Source organism: Drosophila rhopaloa, unplaced genomic scaffold (genome assembly GCF_018152115.1).
Source record: "Drosophila rhopaloa isolate 14029-0021.01 unplaced genomic scaffold, ASM1815211v1 contig_2, whole genome shotgun sequence".
Taxonomy (NCBI): Eukaryota; Metazoa; Arthropoda; class Insecta; order Diptera; family Drosophilidae; genus Drosophila; species Drosophila rhopaloa.
In genome coordinates, this window is record NW_025335083.1 from 11,917,830 (window position 1) to 11,937,160 (window position 19,331).

General features: G+C 38.7%; 1 protein-coding gene across 2 annotated transcripts in view; it reads left to right on the forward strand.

Annotated features, from left to right (window-relative positions):
- LOC108043750 overlaps positions 1-19,331 on the forward strand; it is a 130,365-nt gene that overhangs the window by 77,061 nt on the left and 33,973 nt on the right. For both annotated transcript variants that reach the window (XM_044460506.1, XM_044460507.1), the window contains exons 7-11: positions 2,817-4,068; positions 7,355-7,453; positions 8,223-8,349; positions 8,449-8,545; positions 16,821-16,953. In XM_044460506.1, the coding sequence (XP_044316441.1) occupies positions 2,817-4,068; positions 7,355-7,453; positions 8,223-8,349; positions 8,449-8,545; positions 16,821-16,953 (1,708 nt within the window). The remainder of the gene's footprint in view (positions 1-2,816; positions 4,069-7,354; positions 7,454-8,222; positions 8,350-8,448; positions 8,546-16,820; positions 16,954-19,331) is intronic.

The window sequence follows — 19,331 nt, forward strand, 5'->3', positions numbered from 1 at the left end:
GAAATGGCCCTTGATAAAGTCGTAAAGTTAAAAGCTCTGATGGATAATTACAAATTGGCAGGGAGAGTTCTCGGACTTCAGGAAAAACTAAAACAAACTTGAGTATTTATAAAAGTTTTTTGCTTATTGCTTTTGCCAAATCGATTAAAAGCGATTGTATTTTCGGGGCAGGGAAAGCCCAGCTCAGGGACAGGGCAGCCAAAGTTCCAGTAAAATATAACCAACACTCAATTTTACGAACATTTAACTAAATACCCGAACAGAAGGAAAAAGTGAGACAGAGAGACGTTCGTAAAAAAGTTTTTCGCAAACTACAAAACTGCCATAACTCAACATTACGCCCAACACACAAACCCCTCGCCATCGCCCTTTTTCCATGGCGAAATTGTTGTAACTGTAGCAAGAAAATTGAGAGAGACGGGTGTGCACACACACATTTACATAGCAACATAAATTATAGTAAAAAATTGCACAAAATTGCAGCAAAGTAGACGAAAAATTATTATTAAATGTGCATTATGAAATTTAAAACGAGACAAAGACGCAAAGCATAATTCAAGAGAGCACCAAGATGAGTCCCGCGAAAGGGGATCCTGAAAAAATGTCCATGCAAAAAAGTGGGTGGGCAAAAGCCGGGAGAAAAGTCGCGAGGAAAAACTAAGGCGATATATCAAGCAATTTAATGCTTAAAAACGCAACGCGATGCGGTTCACCACAAGTCTTCAAGCCCTTCCTTTTACCCTCGTATTTTCCCAAACCTTTTCCAACCCCATAAACTCTGCGTCAAATTTGCGGCATAAACGCCAAATAACCATATACTGTTGCATACATTTTTGCGAATTTATTCGCTTTATAAATATGTATGTGGATAAAGGGTTCAGGGACTAAAAATAGGGAAAGTAGAGAAAGCTCTCTTTTAATTAGAGAGTGATTTGCCGTCACAGCAGCTGCAAGTAACGAGTGCAAAGCTCAAGGGGAAAGTATGGGGGATTTAAAAGGAGAATACAGTAAAAAGAGTTGGAAGAGCCACATAAGCTCTGCCAATTATTAAATATACAGTAGCAACGTTTTCACAAAGCGATTTGGACATTTTATGTTGTCAAAATGAAAAAGATACTTTGCATTTCAATTTAATTTAAAGAGATCTAAAAATCATTAAGAAAACTGAAATGAACTGAATTTGATAGGAAACATCCATATTGAATTTCAATTTGTTTTCTTATTTTCATACAAGAATTTATTAAATTCTCACTTAACAAAATAATTACAACAATGGCTGGCCTTGAGCTACCAATTAATATCGGAAATTGTGTCTTATGTCTGTCAAATATTTTGATTTAAAAAAGCCCTGGGATAATTTCGATTTGCAAATTTGATCTGATTTAACTGACAACAACAATTAACCTCTCCACAACAAGTACCAACCGAAAGATGCAAAATGGAAAAAGAAAATCAAAAAAAGATGAACACAAATTGCCCTGTCTTAAAATATGCAGCACACGCCACCGCTAAATATTTGCATAAATTATTTGAGCTGTCATCAGGCGGAGGGCCAAAAGAATATATAAATTATCAAATGAAAATATGAAAATTTCAATTTCCACTTAAGCAGCGGACAGGATGCGACAGGACACGACACCGCCATTGAAAAGGACAAGACAAAGTAAATAAAAAAATAATCAACGAAAAGACACAGACAACAATAACGAGCCAAGGGGCGAGGTGTTCGAGACATTCCCCGGGACTGGGCATAAAGCAATCAAAATTCAAAGGAAATTTTTATTAATGGCAATGCGTTTCGTTTCGCCCAGACGCATAAAAATAATTCCACCAAAAAAAAAGGCAAAAATGGTGAAGGGAAGCAAATCAATGCAAATGTATTTCCCGTAACTGAAATTCAATTTCAAGTCCCTAAGCATCGCCTGTCGATGATTATGACGATGACGATGATGATGATGATGATGATGATGATAATGCTGATGCTGACCGAAGCAAATTCAATTAGGGCACTTGGCATGGCCTCGACTCTGGGAAACTTTGTGAGAATTCGGGGGATAAACCTTTTTCTTGGCCTTTTTCGCACGTCTTTTATGGCACTCTATGCGTGTGTGTGTGTGTGTGTGTGTGGGAGTCTTTCAGTCTGCCCCGGTGTCTATGGCATAATTAAATTTTATGTAGCCAGGGGGTCAAAGGAGCTTCTTCACTCTTCCACACTTTGCCCCATCATTGTAAATCTCAGGCTCCTTCTGGCAAATTTTCGCCAAGTAACGTCAAAAAGAGTGCGTTGCACATTTTTTTGGGGCTCGTTACGAGTGGAGCGAAAGTTTTTATAGTATTGAAAGGCAGTTTTTATTATCCTCTCCAGGAGAGAACTTTAATGGTTACAGGTAGTTTCAAGAATTCAGGATAAAAGCGTTGTCATCTCTATAAAAATAAAATTATAAATAAGATTACATTTTTATTATCTTCAACCTTAAAGTAACATAGGCTATGTACCTTTTTAAAACATTTATTTATAAATCTAGTAACTGAAACTCCAAGAAATTAGCTTAAAGTAAAAAGTAATCTTGTAGAATCTTGGTAAATCAAAATTCTTTTACCTATTATTTTTTTCATATTATTATGAATTTTCTTAAAGAAAGAGCATTTCACATTTTTTATCAGCTCAGAGTAAATCAGAGTTATCCCTAGTTGAATCCTTTTTAAGGCACGTTGTGGGGTTACTTCCGCCGGAAGCTGCTCATGTCCATATTGATTTAATGCGATTTCCCTTTTGTCAACAGCTTTGATACTCAATTCCATCTTTCTCTTTCCAGAGCGACACGCCCAGCCTGTCGGATGTGGATGTTATACCACCTGTGCCGCCACCGCCGTCGATGAAACGCAACGGCAGCATGCGCAGCCTGCGATTGTTGCAACATCTGCAGCAGCAACAACAGCAGCTGCAGCAGCAGAGCAGCAACAATAATAACTTGTCGCAGTTGTGCAGCAGTGATCTGTTGCAGGATTGCACTAAATCGGCATTGGATGAATGCACTGCCACATTGCTCAAGTGCACCACAACCAGTAATCACAGCAGCAGCAACAGCAACTGCAACTGCAACAGCAACGCCAGCAATAATTGCAACAACGCGAGCAACATTTGCCAAAATAACAACAATCAGGTGAAGCCAGACCTTTGCCAACCGCCTGGCCACGCCCATAATCACAGGCACAAGCTACCCAACAATGCCACGCCCACCAACCCGCCCCCGACCCCATTTGCCGCCCACGAGGAGGACGAGATATTCTCGCCACACTCGAAGAAATCGGATCCCAGCCTGTGCTTCCTGCCAGGTGGTAATGCATCCTCGAAATACAATACCATTGGGCCGAGCAGCGATTATGCAAGACATTTGGCCCACTACAGTCGCTACCTGCAGAAGCAACACCACCAGCAACAAATGGCGCACTTTCAGCAGCAGCGATGTCGCTGCTTCTCGCAATCGCTGCTCAGTTTCCCGCAGCAGCAGCAACAGCATCAGACCCCACAGCAACACCAGACGCAACAGCAACACCAGACCCCACAGCAACATCAGAAGACCCCACAGCAACCGGCAATCTTTCACACCAGCAGCATGGATTGGACGTTGCCAATTAATAGTCGCAGCTTTGGCAATTTGGTGAACATCGATGGCTCATCCGGTGGTAACGGTGGCTGCCGTGTGCCGTATCAGAAAATGTCGGCAAATACTGTTCCGAGTGGGGCGATGGCAAATGGTGGCTTGGGCCTCGCAGCCTCATCCACATTCACGCTAACCTCCTTCGACAGCGATATCGGACATGGCCTCAAAGAACGCGAATCCCAGACATCTCTACACCATCCGCATCCGCATACGCACTCCCATCCGCATCCGCACCATTATCACGCCCACGTGGGTGGTGCTGCGGTGGGCGGGGCAGGCGGATCGGGTTCGGTTACGCCGCAGAAACACCACCAGCTCCACTCGAGCGTCACGAGCATTATGCCGTGGAAGCACCGACAATGTCCCAGTCGGGGATCCTCCAGCTCCGGCACGAATTCGTTCCGTAAGTACAGGGGATTGCGGATTGTGTTTTCGGGCGTACTGTTTTAAAAAGGATTAATGTTCGCAGCGCTTCTTCGTTGTAATTTTTGCGCAGTCTAATCAATAGACAAAACAAGTCCGATTACTACAAAAGTATTTTCTTATTAGATAAAAAAACTTATTTTGTGCTAATTCTAAATGGAGAAATAGTTAAATACTAAACAATATGATGAATTATCTTTATTTTATTATTAGTTTTTACTTGTTAATATTATAAGTTTTGTTGAGTTAGTATTTACTATATAAGATATCATCCAACTCAAGCAGTTCAAAAAAAAGATCAGGAGAAAATAAGAAATATTTATAGTATAAGTTTATTGATTATGCAATAATACCAAAAAAAAACTAAAAGATTCTTGAACTTTTTTTTTTGGGAATTTTTAAATAAGTTCAAGGCATTTTTGTAATTGTTTCCACTTTCTTTCTTTTAGTCGCTTTCCATTTTTAATCAATTTGTTCATTTTTATCCGCGAATTTAAAACTTACATAAGCCTTAATATTTGTTCGCGCTAATTTTACTGTATGGTTTAACATCTTTGCCAAGATTTAATATTGCATTAAAAACCGAAATTTTACTGGAGCTCTAAGCCTTTACATCGAAACGGTCAATTTCAAATACCCATTTAAGATGGAATTTTATGACGTTTCGCTGTCTCTTTGCGAGCTGTATGCATCGGTATTTGCGTGGTAGTTGTGCCAGACGTTGTACATGACATTGCACTTAATATTCCGCTACCCGTTCGCTGATGCTGTGCCACGCCCCCTGGGGGCATTGCCATTTAGTCGTTAGCCGTTTGATTGCGCTTCATGTAACATGGCTGCTAAATGTTAAACGTTGCCAATGCCCGTGTGACTTTGGTCTCATCATCATCAGCAGAAACATCAGCAGGCGGCAACGTAGTCATCGTCATAGTCATCTCCATCCCATCACCATCCCCGTCATCATCATCAGTCTCCAGCTTATTCCCATCCTCGTCATGTCTCCTGGCAACTGCAATTCGTTAGCAGTCAAAAACTGCGTAACTGTGGACGATGTCCTGTCCCCGTAAATTTATGCAAATCGCTGGTGCCGCCGCTGCCAACCGGACTCTTTACACTGGCAGAAAACTAAGAATCTAATTATAATCGCAATCGGAGAACTTTAATAATAAATTCAAATTTGGCTTAGTAGTTTGTAGGCTGATTTGTCAATGTCATGGTCAACTGCTGTTTATAAAAAATTTGACTTTTTCATATCATGTTAGATTTGCTCTAAGGGAAAACTCTTAATAAATGTGATTAGCTAATTAAAGTTTGTTGGTAGGCAAAACAAAAGTGACAAAGAAATGTTCGGTCATTAAATTAAAACCTTAGCATGGCATTAAAAAATCAGCTCCAATCATCTTTTAATTAATATAAAGAATACAGAAATTTATTCCTTTATTAAATGCATACTTTAAAAATTATATTTTGCCTTAGTGATCAGCACTATCATACAAAAAGAGCTCTATCAAATTATCCATAAATAAACTTGCTTTAACGAGAAAATTCATTATATATTAAAAGTAATTTATATTGATGCATTTGAGCATTTTATACAGCTTGAAATGAATATCCTTAATTAAATATATACATTAATTTAGATATAATTTTTGCCTCAGTGCACACATTTCTATTTCATGTAGCAACGTACCCTCGATTCTCGCTAGGTTGCACATTGCCTTTCATTTGCCACTTGCTTATCGGTAATTCACTTTGGAGTCGCCCAAGTGCCGGCCACTGTAATCAAATGGATACATTGCAGCCATCGCTCTTTCTGCTGGCTGAGTCCGAGCCCGAATTCAATCCCAAATCTACAGAGCACCAGCTAGTTTTTCGCCTCACTTGGCTTATTTGCTTAGCTTCAGCGTTAGTCACACATCTACATTCGCCCTTATCAATCGGATTTAGTTGCATAATCAAATTTGGTTTGCAATTACAAATTACCAGACGTCATTGATAGTCGGCATAAGTGAAATCGTATAATGAGATTTGCATTTCCATTGAACAGCTTTGCTTTAGTATCATGTGGCTTATATTTTCATTCAATGAGTGGGGGGGTGTATACCTACATATCTTGTAAGTCATTCGATGTATGAAGTAATTAGTAACAATACGGAATCTGTGAAGTATTAGTTACAGTCGAATCGTCTTGTCATTACATACTCTATGCTTTTGTTTGAAAGGCCGAACATCCGAAGCTCATATTATATAGGATTTAATTTGAATGTCTTATTGTTATGTTTGAGTTGATACAAAAGCTTTTAAGCTGAATTTAAATTCGAAATTATGACTATACATTTAAATTTTAGCTTCTTAATAATATATGTTGCATAATCCGACATAGACATTCATTCAAGTTTATCGAGAGACAAGATAAATACAGTGTCTTACTTATTTTTTAGTTCAAACTATTTTATTTATTTTAGTTTTATTTGAAAGCACTTAACAAAAATTTGTATATCAAATAATAAAAATTGTTTATAAAATATCAAACCAGAAATGATAGGGAACCTCTATTTGTCAACAAGTCAATTTCTTTAATGATACCAAAAACAAAAATTTATATTGTCGATTGTATTAGGAGCTCAAACTACATTTACCAAAAAAAAAAGCAGCTAGCAAAACATTTCCCCGGCAAGGGAAACGTTTCTTGAATTACAAAATCCGAGTCCTCCCTGTGAGCTAATTTCAGCACATATCCAACAAGTTGTTCTGCTTGATCGAACTGGACTTAACTTTATTGGGATCTCGAGGGCAAAAAACAACTTGAAGATGTCTTGCCCCTTACTAGTTTTGTGTAACCAAAAACCAACAAAGCAACTCAATTTTAAACGTTTAACTAACCATATTTCCTTATTATCGTTTCTTTTTTGCTTCCTTCTCGACCGCCGCAACTTGATGTTGATGTGGATGATGATGCCACTGTGCTTTCCTGCACTGATGCTTTTTTCCTGATTTTCCTGATGCTTTTCTGCCATTGTTGTTGCTGCTGCTGTAATCAATGCCACTGTCACGGCAATTTGCACACACACAAAATGCAACACAACAACGAACAATGAACAATGAACCACCATCTCGATGATGATGATGATGATGACAACGATGCTGCAAACGACTTGGCATTGAACTGCCAATAACAACGACAACAATCGATGTGGAACCCTTGGCCATCATGAATGCTGATGACGCCACCTCCTGCAATATCTTCTCGTCCTGGAAACTTGCAGGATTCGATGCAGCCAAGCACTGGCTGGCTGTGAGCTCCATCCTACTGATAATTGGCGCTGCCAGTGTGGCCGTGCCACTGGCGCTACGTGTGGCAGCAAGTGAGTATCGCATCGAATCGATTCCGAGCGGGGAACCCCAAGCCCCGACGTCCCAACATCACAGCATCCCAACACAGATCCAAAGCTGAGACACCGACACGGACACTCCATACTCGATAGACAATAAATCAATTACCTTAACGCATTCGACACGTTGGCCGGTCCCTGCAGTAACTCTCTGTAGCAAGTCCAGCAAGTGGGTGTCCTTAGTGGCAGGCCTCTAAGTTAGTTAGCAAGTGATGCTGTTGCAGGCAGATAGAGATTGAGATACTACTGTTTATCATGTAATATCAGATAGTCGAATAGATGACAGATGATTTAAGAATCTATTATTCTTACTTTTAATATGAAATTTAAAAATCTTATAAAAATGAATCAGCTTAAAAATTTGTTTGAACTTAACATTTTTTAGTGAAATAGTAATATTTAAACTCAAAAGCATCTTAAAAAATCTATTCATTCCCTAGCAAAACAATCTTTCCCCCCGTAAAAGTAAAAATAAAATATTTTTATTTGTAAACGAAATTGTAAAGTAATATACTCCACTTTATTCACTTCAATCAAATTTAAAAAAATGAAAATTTGTTTACCAAAATAACAGGCACCATCTAAGCTAATTTAAGTATTCGAATTCGAAATCAAGTTGAATTGAAGTGCTTATATTATAAACATTTTTATTTGGGATGGAATATAAAAAACAGAACACAGAAAAGAACGCGGATTATTTGTTCCAATTATCGCCATTATAGTTCGCCAAACCCATTTACAGGTGCCCCTTTTGAGGAGCGTTTGCGAGTGGCTGTTCAGCTGCTGGATCAAGTGCCTTTAATCGACGGGCATAACGATTTACCCTGGAATATTCGCAAGTTCCTGCACAACAAACTCAATGACTTCAAGTATGAGTATCCATCACATAGAAATGCAATTAATATTTAATACCAATTTGTGTTATTATCCCCACCCACCGTCCACCGCCCACCGCCCGCCATCCGCAGTTTTGATGAGGATTTGCGCAATGTAATGCCCTGGGGTCGCAGCCATTGGAGTCACACGGACCTCACGCGACTGAAGAAGGGACGCATATCAGCACAGGTAAGTGGCCGCTCTTCCTTTCAGGACACCTCTAGCCGCGCACCTGGAATTATTATTGCACGTAGCTTAAACTGAACTTGGCAGTTTAATACTCTAGTCGGGGCTTTAAATTGGGTACTTTCGTTTATTGCGGGCATTCAATTATATATTTAGCTTAACAAGTTGTTTGTTGAAATACGGTTTGAACAAAACTCAGCAAGACACAAAAATATTGAAAGGCTTTTATTCAAAAACAATGATTTGGAATTGACTTTTAATTGGATTTTTTTTATTGTCATTCTTGGTAAAACTAGTTTATTAATACAAGCGAGTTGAGCTTGCCTCATATTTCATTTTTAATTGGGTATTTATAATATAAATAGAATAGGAAAAAATAATTTCTATTTGTCTAATATATTCAAAAAATATTAGACCAAAAATATAATAGACTTACTAAACTAAACGGGAAAGGGGTTTACGAGAAAGGAAATAAAAATAAATAATTTAAGCAGTAAGCATTATATTTTTTTCAACAGAATACTTATTTTCATTCGTAGATTTTCTAAAAATATCCCCAGACTTAAGGGCTCTATAAGGGCATCCCGTCTTCTTGACTGTTACACCGAAAAATATCTTTTAATATTTTATCTGCCGGCAAGTCGTTGTCCAGGCAACAGGCGACTTTGGCTCTCAGTCTGCGGAATAAGGCACGAAAAACATTAATTATGAGCCACTCACGGAGCTCAGGAACAGGATGCTCCTGAAGCTGCTCCTGCTGCTGCCGATGATGAGGTTCTTAATTATTTTTTGCCAAGCTACCGGCCAAGAGTGGACGGATATCCACTTGACGTCGTTATTGATTCGCTTATGGTTCGATTGCAAGCCAGCGAAATTTGTGGGCCTTATTTAAAGTGCCTTCGTGGAGAATGAGTAAACAGATCAAATGATATGGCTCACGTTTTAACTGCTGAAATTGCTGAACTAATTGGGAATGGAGAGGGAATTCCTAATGATTGACGTGGCCAGAGCAACCAAGATTAATGAGGCAAACTGGCCAGAAAATACCGAAAGTAGGAAACGATTAACCTGGGTAAAGTTCATAAATCAATGGAAGACCGAAAACCACTTGAATATTTCAAATTGTCCAGAGAATTTTCCACTGCCCTTTTTCCCTTTGCATTTTCCTTAACCCAACCGCAAAGACGATTTTTCACGTTTCGCCGCGAGAGAAAGAGAAATGTGCCAGCGAAAGGTAATGGAGGAAAAGCGAAAGCGGGAATTTCCACCTGCTTAGGCCATAATGAAAATTAACTTTTCCATTGCATTTTACATTGGCTCCCTTCAGAGCCATAAATTCGGATGCATTTTGTGTTTGTGTTGAGGGCTAACAGGTACTTGCAGTTGGCCAACTACAAGCAAAGTTGGCAGCCGCAAAGTAAAATTATGCAGCACTCAATTTAATTACCCAGCCAAATGGCTCGAGCCCTGACTCATGTAATCACAGAAATAGGGAGTGTGTAGTAAATTGATACACGGAAGAAAACATGCAACTCCAATAATTGTTCAGCTATAAGAATTTAGTGACATTTATATTAGAACATAATTAGAAAACAATTGGCTAATATCTTATAACAAATAAAGTCAAAGCCAGATGAATGCATAAAAGTTAAAGAATTCAATTCTTAATATTCCCGAAAATTTTTTTTCTCTGTAAAGCTTCAGTCTTTCCTGAGGGCTGGCTTTTATGGTGCACTAAACGCGATGCTTATTAAAACTTAACACTTTCCACAGCCGCGATACGACTCAAATTAATGGCACCTCACACCTATTTTCCTTTCATTTTCCATCTGGGGAAACCTTGCATAGCCACTCACACATGTGAGCAAGGGAAAACTTCTTGATTTCTTGTTCGATGGGCGTGCCAAGTTATTGCGGCAATTTCTGGTTTCCTCGGTTAACTAATTGAACTTGTTGACGCGGCTTCCTTTGAGTAACTCCTTCAGACGACGGCTTCCTTGTGAAAAATATTATGCAATTTCTGAAGCTGCAGTTTATGGCCATAAAGAGGGTTGAAATGAAATCTTTGCGTCGTTAGATTTGAAGTAGAAAGTAATAGTAATTATTATAAAAACCAATATTTTAGTCAATTTAGCCCGAATAAAATATAACATTAATGAAACAATTTATTTTTAGGAGTTATCAATTGTATAATAAACCTTCCCTGGGAAGCCTTATTTTTTATCCTTACTTCCTACTGGACTCATAAACGTGCGCCTGTCATCTGAATAGTTTTTTATAGCTCTGGCTTAATGTGTTGCGCAACTGCGATTTGAAAACTTTAGCAACACTCGATTCCCGGCAAAACAAGTTAACTCAATAAACCCGCTCTCTACTGAATAACAACAAAAATGGAATGAGGAAAACAGCCATAACAACAAGTCAACAACGTGGCGACTAACTAGTTGACAACATGTTTCAACAATTGCTACCCAAAATGCCAAACGTGCAACGAATGCGCCTCTGAAAACCGTAGGGAAAATCCCCAAAAAAGCAGAAGAGATATGTGAGAAAAAAGCGTTTAATAGACTTGCTGGAAAATCACGTTTAAACCATCAAGTACTCAAAATCTTGTAGGTTGGCCATGACTTTTCAGCGGCTCATCCTTTTTCCTCCATAAGCCAACATCTGTGCCCAAGGATACGCCATGATGAGAAATAGAAAAGATCGGGATAAATACTTAAAGAAAAAACGGGGGCTATAATAGTTTGTTGTATATTTTTAAAGCAAATAAAAATAAATATTAAAAAAAATACTGTTTTGATGAAAATCCTGATATTGGTTGAAAAAAGTTTTTTAAATTTAACTTGATAACAAAAGAATTGAACTCCAAGCTATATTCTTTTAGTAAATTAATGAAAACCCTTTTTATAATAATCTTATAATTTTGAAATCTAGATGTATAGATCCGTGGAATTTTGTTTTCCTTGCTGTGTAAATGAGGAGAAGACCAGAAACAGGTAGCAACAATGTTGAAACATCACGAGGACCCAAAAAGTTGGCTACTGTTTTTGGGGCCGGGACACGGAAACGTCGTGTTACGCTTGTCCGGTTGCATGGCCGCCTGCATTCTTCCTTTCCTCCTTGTATCCTCTTTAGTCCTCCTCCTTCTCCTTCGCAAACCCACACATAGACAACGAGAGAGAGAGTCAGCCTAATGGAAAGTGCACACACATCGAAACAGTAGCTGAAACAAGGACGAGGACGCGCTTGGAGCGGAAGTGGCCACAGCGAAGAGTCGACGACGACGAAGCTGTAATCTGGGCCAGGACTTCCAGGACATTCAGGGCATGCAGGACATGGAGGACACGCAATCGTGTTACGGCTGTTCTGTGCCTCTGTACCCTTAAAGTGGGTATACGTATTTTGATAGGTTTAGACAAGAACCACTTATTAATATTTATTTAAAAACCATACATTAACTTTGCTTTAATAATGCAATATTTCAGCTTTTCTCAATTCAATAAGAAAAACCACCTTTTCAACTTATTTTTTATATTTATTAGTCCAAGAGCATAATAAATACAATTTAAGACTTTTAAAATGTCTAAATTAATTTTTACTTAACTTAACAATTCCAAAATTAATTATTTAAGTGTGTTTAAAAATTCGTCTCCTATCTCGAATTTCTCTTAAGTTTTTTCTTCTTTGCGAAAAACGCTTATCTTGCTGCAACAGTGGCCTGAAATTTATATTTACTTTCAGAAAGTATTTAGTGTTGGTCAGACTTCAGAAGCAGAGATAGAAACGGAAGTAGCCTCTCACCTCAGTCCAAAATGAAAAAAAACGGACAAGAACCTGACCCAAAGAGAACTCCATACAATTTTTATTCTTGCCGGAATGATTCTGGTTTTGAGGGGATTTGTTTTGCGGGCTTGTTACATTCTTGTGGGATTGTAAAGGTGTTGGACCTGCGGTTTTTGTTGTTCACCGCAAGCTGGAGGGCTTCGCATTCCCTTTCAGGCCATTTCCCTTACTACTCCATCCTTTTGCCTGTAATTATGGTATGCATTGCAAAGCCGCAATGCAATCCAATGCAGAGATGCCCAAGGGCGGAAATAATTTTAAATGCATAACGAACACATTCATCGCATTCTGCTGTGCACAAAAGTGACACCAAAAATCCTCGAGTTCCGAGTCTGAAATGTTGATTAAATGCTTTTACAAATATGAATATATTTATTATATTGCCGTGGTAAATTCTAATTAAGAGGCCTGTTCAAACCCATAAATACAAAGCATTTAAATTATTTATTTAATGCTGGCTTTGCAATTGAAATTCGTCCAAAAATTAAAGCAGGACCTTGAATTCAAATATATATGTGTCTATAAGTGTATGCACACATAAATCTGAACGCTCTGGGCAACCTCCGGTCCCAGCTGGCGCTGCATTTGTTATTGTGTATTCTGCTGACTTTAATATATGAATGCTCTAACAATAATAGCAACAAGGTTGCACAAGTAACCGCAGAGAGACACACAAATTTGCACGGAGCAAAAATTCGTAGTGATCCATATCACCAAAATGTTTCCAGTATGCTTGAAATAACATACTTCTAAGATATTCAAGAACATACAAATATATTTGATTTCTGCCTAAAATATCCTTTAAATCCACGATATATATTTTACATCTGCTCCCAAAAATGTTTTGTCAATTTTATTTCAATAAATCAATTAAAACGAAATTATATTTTCGAATTTGAACGTGCTTTCCATTTAATTGACTTTTTAATAATCCAGGGCTAATGCCTTATCCCTAAATATATCCTTTTAGGGTATTTTTAGAAGCATTTTTTTCGCCTGCATAATCCCACACACACACACACATACAGCCATGAAGGGCAAACACATTCACACGTGCCACCCATCGACAACAAATCACGCATATGGCCAACGCCACCACAACAACAACATTGTCAGATTCACAATTAACTTCAAGCCAAAATGTTGTCCTTAAGGGAGTTGGCTGCTGTTGTTCCTGTTGCTACCGCCAAACAAGTTTAAATATTAATATGCTTTGTGCCCAGGATGTGGGGGTGAAAATGGGACTGAGAGCTGGGAACTGGAAACTGGGGAATGGAGGCGATGATGAGCCTGATGACTACCGTTGCGAGGACAGCAAAACACCAAAGGCGACGCCATCGAGACGCTGACGACACTTTGGCCACGATGATGAGGATAACGATGGCACTGCAGGGGCGACAAACAGGTGTATTTTGGCGTGGGCGGGGCAGTGGGATAATGGCAAAGTGCCGTTCTTAAACACACTCGAAGGCGCCCCAGAAAGCCGTGTACACAAAAGCCAACCCCAAGTTCCACAACGCAACCCGACAAACTAAGGTACTTGGCCATTGTAAAGTCATATATGTAAAACACGGGGAAAGGCTGTGGGCTAAAATGGTATAATACAACCATCAACAGGTGCCGCAGGAGACCCCAACATAAATGAAATATTTTGCTCGCTAAGAGAAAGCAAAGAATGCCAACTTGCATTGAATATGCCAACAAGGCAAGTGCTGCATATAGCTGGGAATTGAGAGAAAAATAAGGAGAAAAATAGCGAGAAAAACAAATAATAATAACTGCGAGAAAAATAAAGCAAGCGTTGGTAAACAATTATTTTAAAACAAGGATATACCCATCGAAACAAAAATTGTATGTACATAAGTCAATGTATTAACATATAATGTTATATTACAACTTTGATATACATTTATAGCTTATATATTAATATGAAGAAGTATTTTTTCTTAGTATAGAAGCTTAGAAAAATATAAAAGAATACCGCAGCACCGCAATCGTCCCATGAGAAACGCGGTTTCAATGATTTGTTCATACGCCGCGTTGTACCTGTTGCCTTCAATCAAAAAGCCCAGACAGACATTTCACACCATCGCAGTCCTAAAAACCCGTTTGAATGCCCACCAAAATGTTTTAAGAGGCTTTGCACAGAAAAAATTAAAGAAAACGGCGCTAACAAAAAAGGGGCACATGCTGTGCAGAGAAATTCAAAGTACGCGTGGAAAATAACGCGAACAAAGCGGCGGGAGAACGGATGAAAAAATGAGTTTTCACCCCATACTTCCGAGCTCTCTGTCTGCGGTTATGTCGGGGCATTTTTCTTATCTACCTGGAAATGTTCAACGCCAAGCACCAAAAAAAGAATTTAATGTAAATTTCTTTATTTGGTTTTTAATGTGAGAGAAACAGCAAAAAAACGAGTTCTTATTAAATCGATAAATGGGAAAGGGTTAGAGGCATAAATATATTCACAGTAGGGGATCAAAACATTTTTTTAAAATTCTTTTTTATTTTCTTTTCAAAAATAGAAGTTTTTCCTTTGCAAAAATACTTTTTAGCTATGGCTTATTCCTCGTAATTTAACTAATTACCCGATATAGACGAATATACCGCATGTTCACTGCAACCAGATTTTTCACAGGTTTTTGAAGCCGGAACCCAGACACAACCATTAGCACGAGTATCATTTATCCCGGCGTTTCATTATTTCACCCGGAAAACATAAGCACAGAAACACCTCGAATTCCGAGTCCCAAATCCAGGAGCGCAAATGAACGCAAATGGTAATGGACAGAGTTAGTGCGGCATGGTCCATACAATTAACCCGAATTGAACTAATGCCCTGTTCTCTGGTCATCCGATAAGCCCCTCAGTCCCGGAACCCTATGAACGTAGCTGGGGTTTTTCGGGGCTGGTATGCATAAGTGAGTTGCCCGGGAAGCTTAACTAAAAATCAACACTGGGAAATGGGTTTTCCCCAGGTTCAGGTGGATAAACTTTATGCCTCCCAAACGGAATTTTCAGCTGTCCCTGTTATTGTACAGTGTTTATTTGGCCAAATGGGAGAGAGCAGCGCAGCGCAGAGCAGAGCAAAGCAGGTGCTTGGAAATCCACAAATTTCCTCGTCTGTTGTGCAATTAAAATTGCACAAATGCAGAGCCAACAACCGAGTTGACCCAAGTCCCCCCAGAGTCGGAGAGCACAAATCCAATTGCACAACTAACACCACACACAGCAGTCCATCTCTGGTCGTAATTGTTTTTCTGTGACTCGTTTATTGAAAAGTTTTACATATTTCATATGCAATTCGGCCAACCTGGGAGCAAACCGAATTTAGCTCCATGAATTACGCCAAACTTTATCACCATCCTCATCATCATCATCGTCAGCAGCTGCAGAAACAGAACAGCAGAGAAACGGAACAAATGAACATTTAGAGTGTTGCTTGTTATGGTTTTAATTTACTGCCTCGGCCCAGAGAAATGGTTTAAAACTACGTGCTTAGCACGGGGGAAAAAAGTGGAGGAGAAATAGGGTATGTTTCCATGGTTTGTTCTTCCGGGTTTCTGGTTCGGGCCTCTCACGAATTTATATTAAAAATTATTTATTACGGGACTTCCTTCAGTTTTCGCTTTTGTGCGAGTGTGCGGAGCAAAAAGCCAAAACTTTTTAATTGCTCTTTTTTCCGAATCGCTTTTTGCCACTTTCCAGCTCGTTCCTCATTTTGGTTTCTGTTCCACGGAGACACGTACGAGCTTTTATTTTCCTTTAATGATATAACGTGATGAAACTGTTTTGCTCACTTTTTCTTGTCTGCTCCTTATAGGGCACTCTCTTGAGGAGTTCCTGTTTATAGGAGGTTGTATATCACCCTTCGTAATAATGTGCAATTAACACAAAACTTTCAGATGCTGCAAAAAATGACAATAAATCGTGGAGACTTAAGAAGAAAACTTTGAAATGGTATATAATAATTTTTAAGTTTTGAAAACTTTTTTCGGTAGGAATAGGGTTCACTACACTAGCAACGCCCTTTTTTAAATACTTTTGAAAAGGTAAAAAAAAGTTTTTATGGGGTTACTAGGAAATTATTGTACTTTATAAACATTTTCAATTAATATTTAGTGAGCTTAAACGAATATGGGTAATGAATATGCACTTTTAGCCATCGAAATGTATTTAATTTATTTAAAAAAGGTTTCCTAACAATGAATGGAAAATAATAGTCGTTTCTTTAAAAACGATTCTATTCATAAAGAATTTATTTAAATTATGGTGGGGCCAAATCAAAAAGAAACATTTACGAAAATATTTACTAGCCCTAACATTTCACATAAAAATGATTTTTTTAGATAAATAAATTTAAAAAAAATTTGTTTTCGTGTAAGTTTTAATCACCTTGATAGTTATTTATTGCAATTTTTTTGGCTTTCAGTTCTGGGCCGCCTACGTTCCCTGTGAGGCACAACATCGCGATGCAGTGCAACTCACTCTGGAGCAGATCGATGTGATTAAGCGGCTGACGGACCGCTATTCACCGCAGCTAACCACTTGCACCTCCGCTCAGGGTAAGTTAACCGAAATATCGCACATACGCCGCATGGGCCAGAAGCATTCCTTTAACCGGCGAAAAACGGAAAGTATTCCGGGAACTGCAAAAATGCCAGACGGGCATTCGACTGTTCCAGGACCTTTCTCCACTAGTTTTTTTTTGTGCGCTATTTTCCTGGTTTTTTTTTGTGTGTGCCAGCTTCGCCGGAAAACTTTGACTCGCGAGTCTTGGGCAAAAGTTGTTGAAAAGTATCTTGGCCAGCTACCAAAAAGCAGTTTGTCGGAGTAGATGGCGGCCCTTGAGGCGGCTTTTGGGGCTGCTGCTTACCGCGTGCCATATTTTTGCACCATTTCCTTTGATACGCTGCTCACTCACCTAGTTGCCGACCGGAGAGGCCTCGTTTAAGCGAAAGGAAAACAGTTCATATTTCTTTGTGTAGGCGGGGATTGGGGGTCAGAGGGAAAATGGAGAATGGAAAAAGGCGTGGCAGTCGCCAGACTTCCACTTACCAAATAGCAAACAAACCATGCACTCAGAAAAATTACCTTATTAGTTAGGGATTGGATTACCTCAACATTACCCAGAAACATACACATTACATATTTTTTTCTAGTTTCACTTTTATATTTAGCTTTTTGCATTTAAATGTTTATTCATTGGTTTTAATTGCATTTAACAAGCAAAATAGGCTTAAAGATTAGTTTACATTTTTTTAACAAAATATAATGTTTATTTTCATAAAAAAAATATATTGTCCATGATCCTTTCTGTATATTGTATTTTAATAAATTTAATTCCTAAGATTGCAGTGTACGAAAACAGCAAAGAGCAGAGTAGAAAGCAACAGAGCAGCGCAGCAAGTAGCAACTTTTGACTTATGCTCCGACTCCCCGGCCAGCATTTGAGTTTCCTTGTTGGTTTTCCGTTTTGCATTTTGATTTGCACTCACTCGGTTCTGGGGTCTTGGCAATATTTTAGAGCTGCAGCTGAGACTGCAGCTGCACACACACAAACTCTTGGAAAATGGTTGAGAAAAAATGCTGTAAAAACCAACAAATCGCTTCCGGCATTTGCGTTGAAACATTTATGTAGCCGTAAATGGAAATGTCAATAAATCATGACTCCGAGAAATCATCTACGAAATAACAAGAAATATGAAACAGGAAAACTTTTAGCAAAGAAATATTACTGCACAATTGCATGCACTCGATGGGTGAGGAATGGATTAATTTTATTTTTTTTAGAAGCCCATGCATATTTTTGACAGGTGAACAGGCCAAAGAAAACTTTGAATGGGAGCACATATGGACAGCTGTATGGAAATCAAACGGAAACATCGGACTGAGCAATTTGCCAATCTCCTTGATGGTCTCTGTTTTTTTCTTATCTTTCTGTCCGAGTCAGCAGTAAAATTTTTCTTTTAATTGATGCGGTTTTTTTTTGTGCCAAGGAAATTGGATTGAGTGAAGCGAGTGAAGTGGCAAATTGAGCATCCAATATGATTAAAATTGTAGCATAGAAAAAAAATGGAATAATAAAAGGACTCAGAAAAGGGGAATAACAAAAACAAGACAAATAATAATAAAAATATTCGTACATGTATGAAATTGCACTAATTCAAATTACTTTATATTTTCATTCATGAATTGCAAAGATTTCATATTAAAAGCTTACTTTTTCAACATAGTTCATTAAGAAAATTACTCAATACAATATTTTATTTGATATAAACTCCCAGTCCGCAAGCTCCAATGTACAAATTATTTACCGATCAAACTCCCGTAAAGCGATTTACACTCGCAAAAACTCGTAACTCTTAACCCACAACGATTTGCAGAATAATAATATGCAGTCAGATTTATATCGCAAAAAAAATTCCCAATTACTTGCGAAGCAAATCCCCGCCACATTTCCATATAATCAAACGAAATCCCCTTTGAGCTGGCTGTAAACAAGCTGCGAATCAAAGGCCCAAGCGCAGAAATCAAACCGAAGCTCCCAGCAACAAAAAAACTGACCTACCTTGCTTGGCACACTGCAAAGTACCAAAATAAAATACGAATCAAAATAAACAACCTCGCCTCCGCTCCAGCCCTTAGCTTTTTTTGTAGAACCCCAGCTGCCGCTGCATAAAATAAAACCGAGCATTTTATTTTAACTACTGCAAATAAATTCAGTCGAAATTGTTGTCCGCTCTCGCTCACATGTCGTGTAAATAAAATGCGAATCCAAGTGACTATTGAGCAAGTGCAGCAGGGCGTGCTGTTCCCACTCCGATCTCCAGGACTTGCCCCTCCGGTCGGTACTTTTCTGCCCCGTTCTGGAGGAACTACTGCCAAAGTGATTGTAAAAAATGCAAACCTAACGAACCGAAACACGACGCGTCGAGTGACG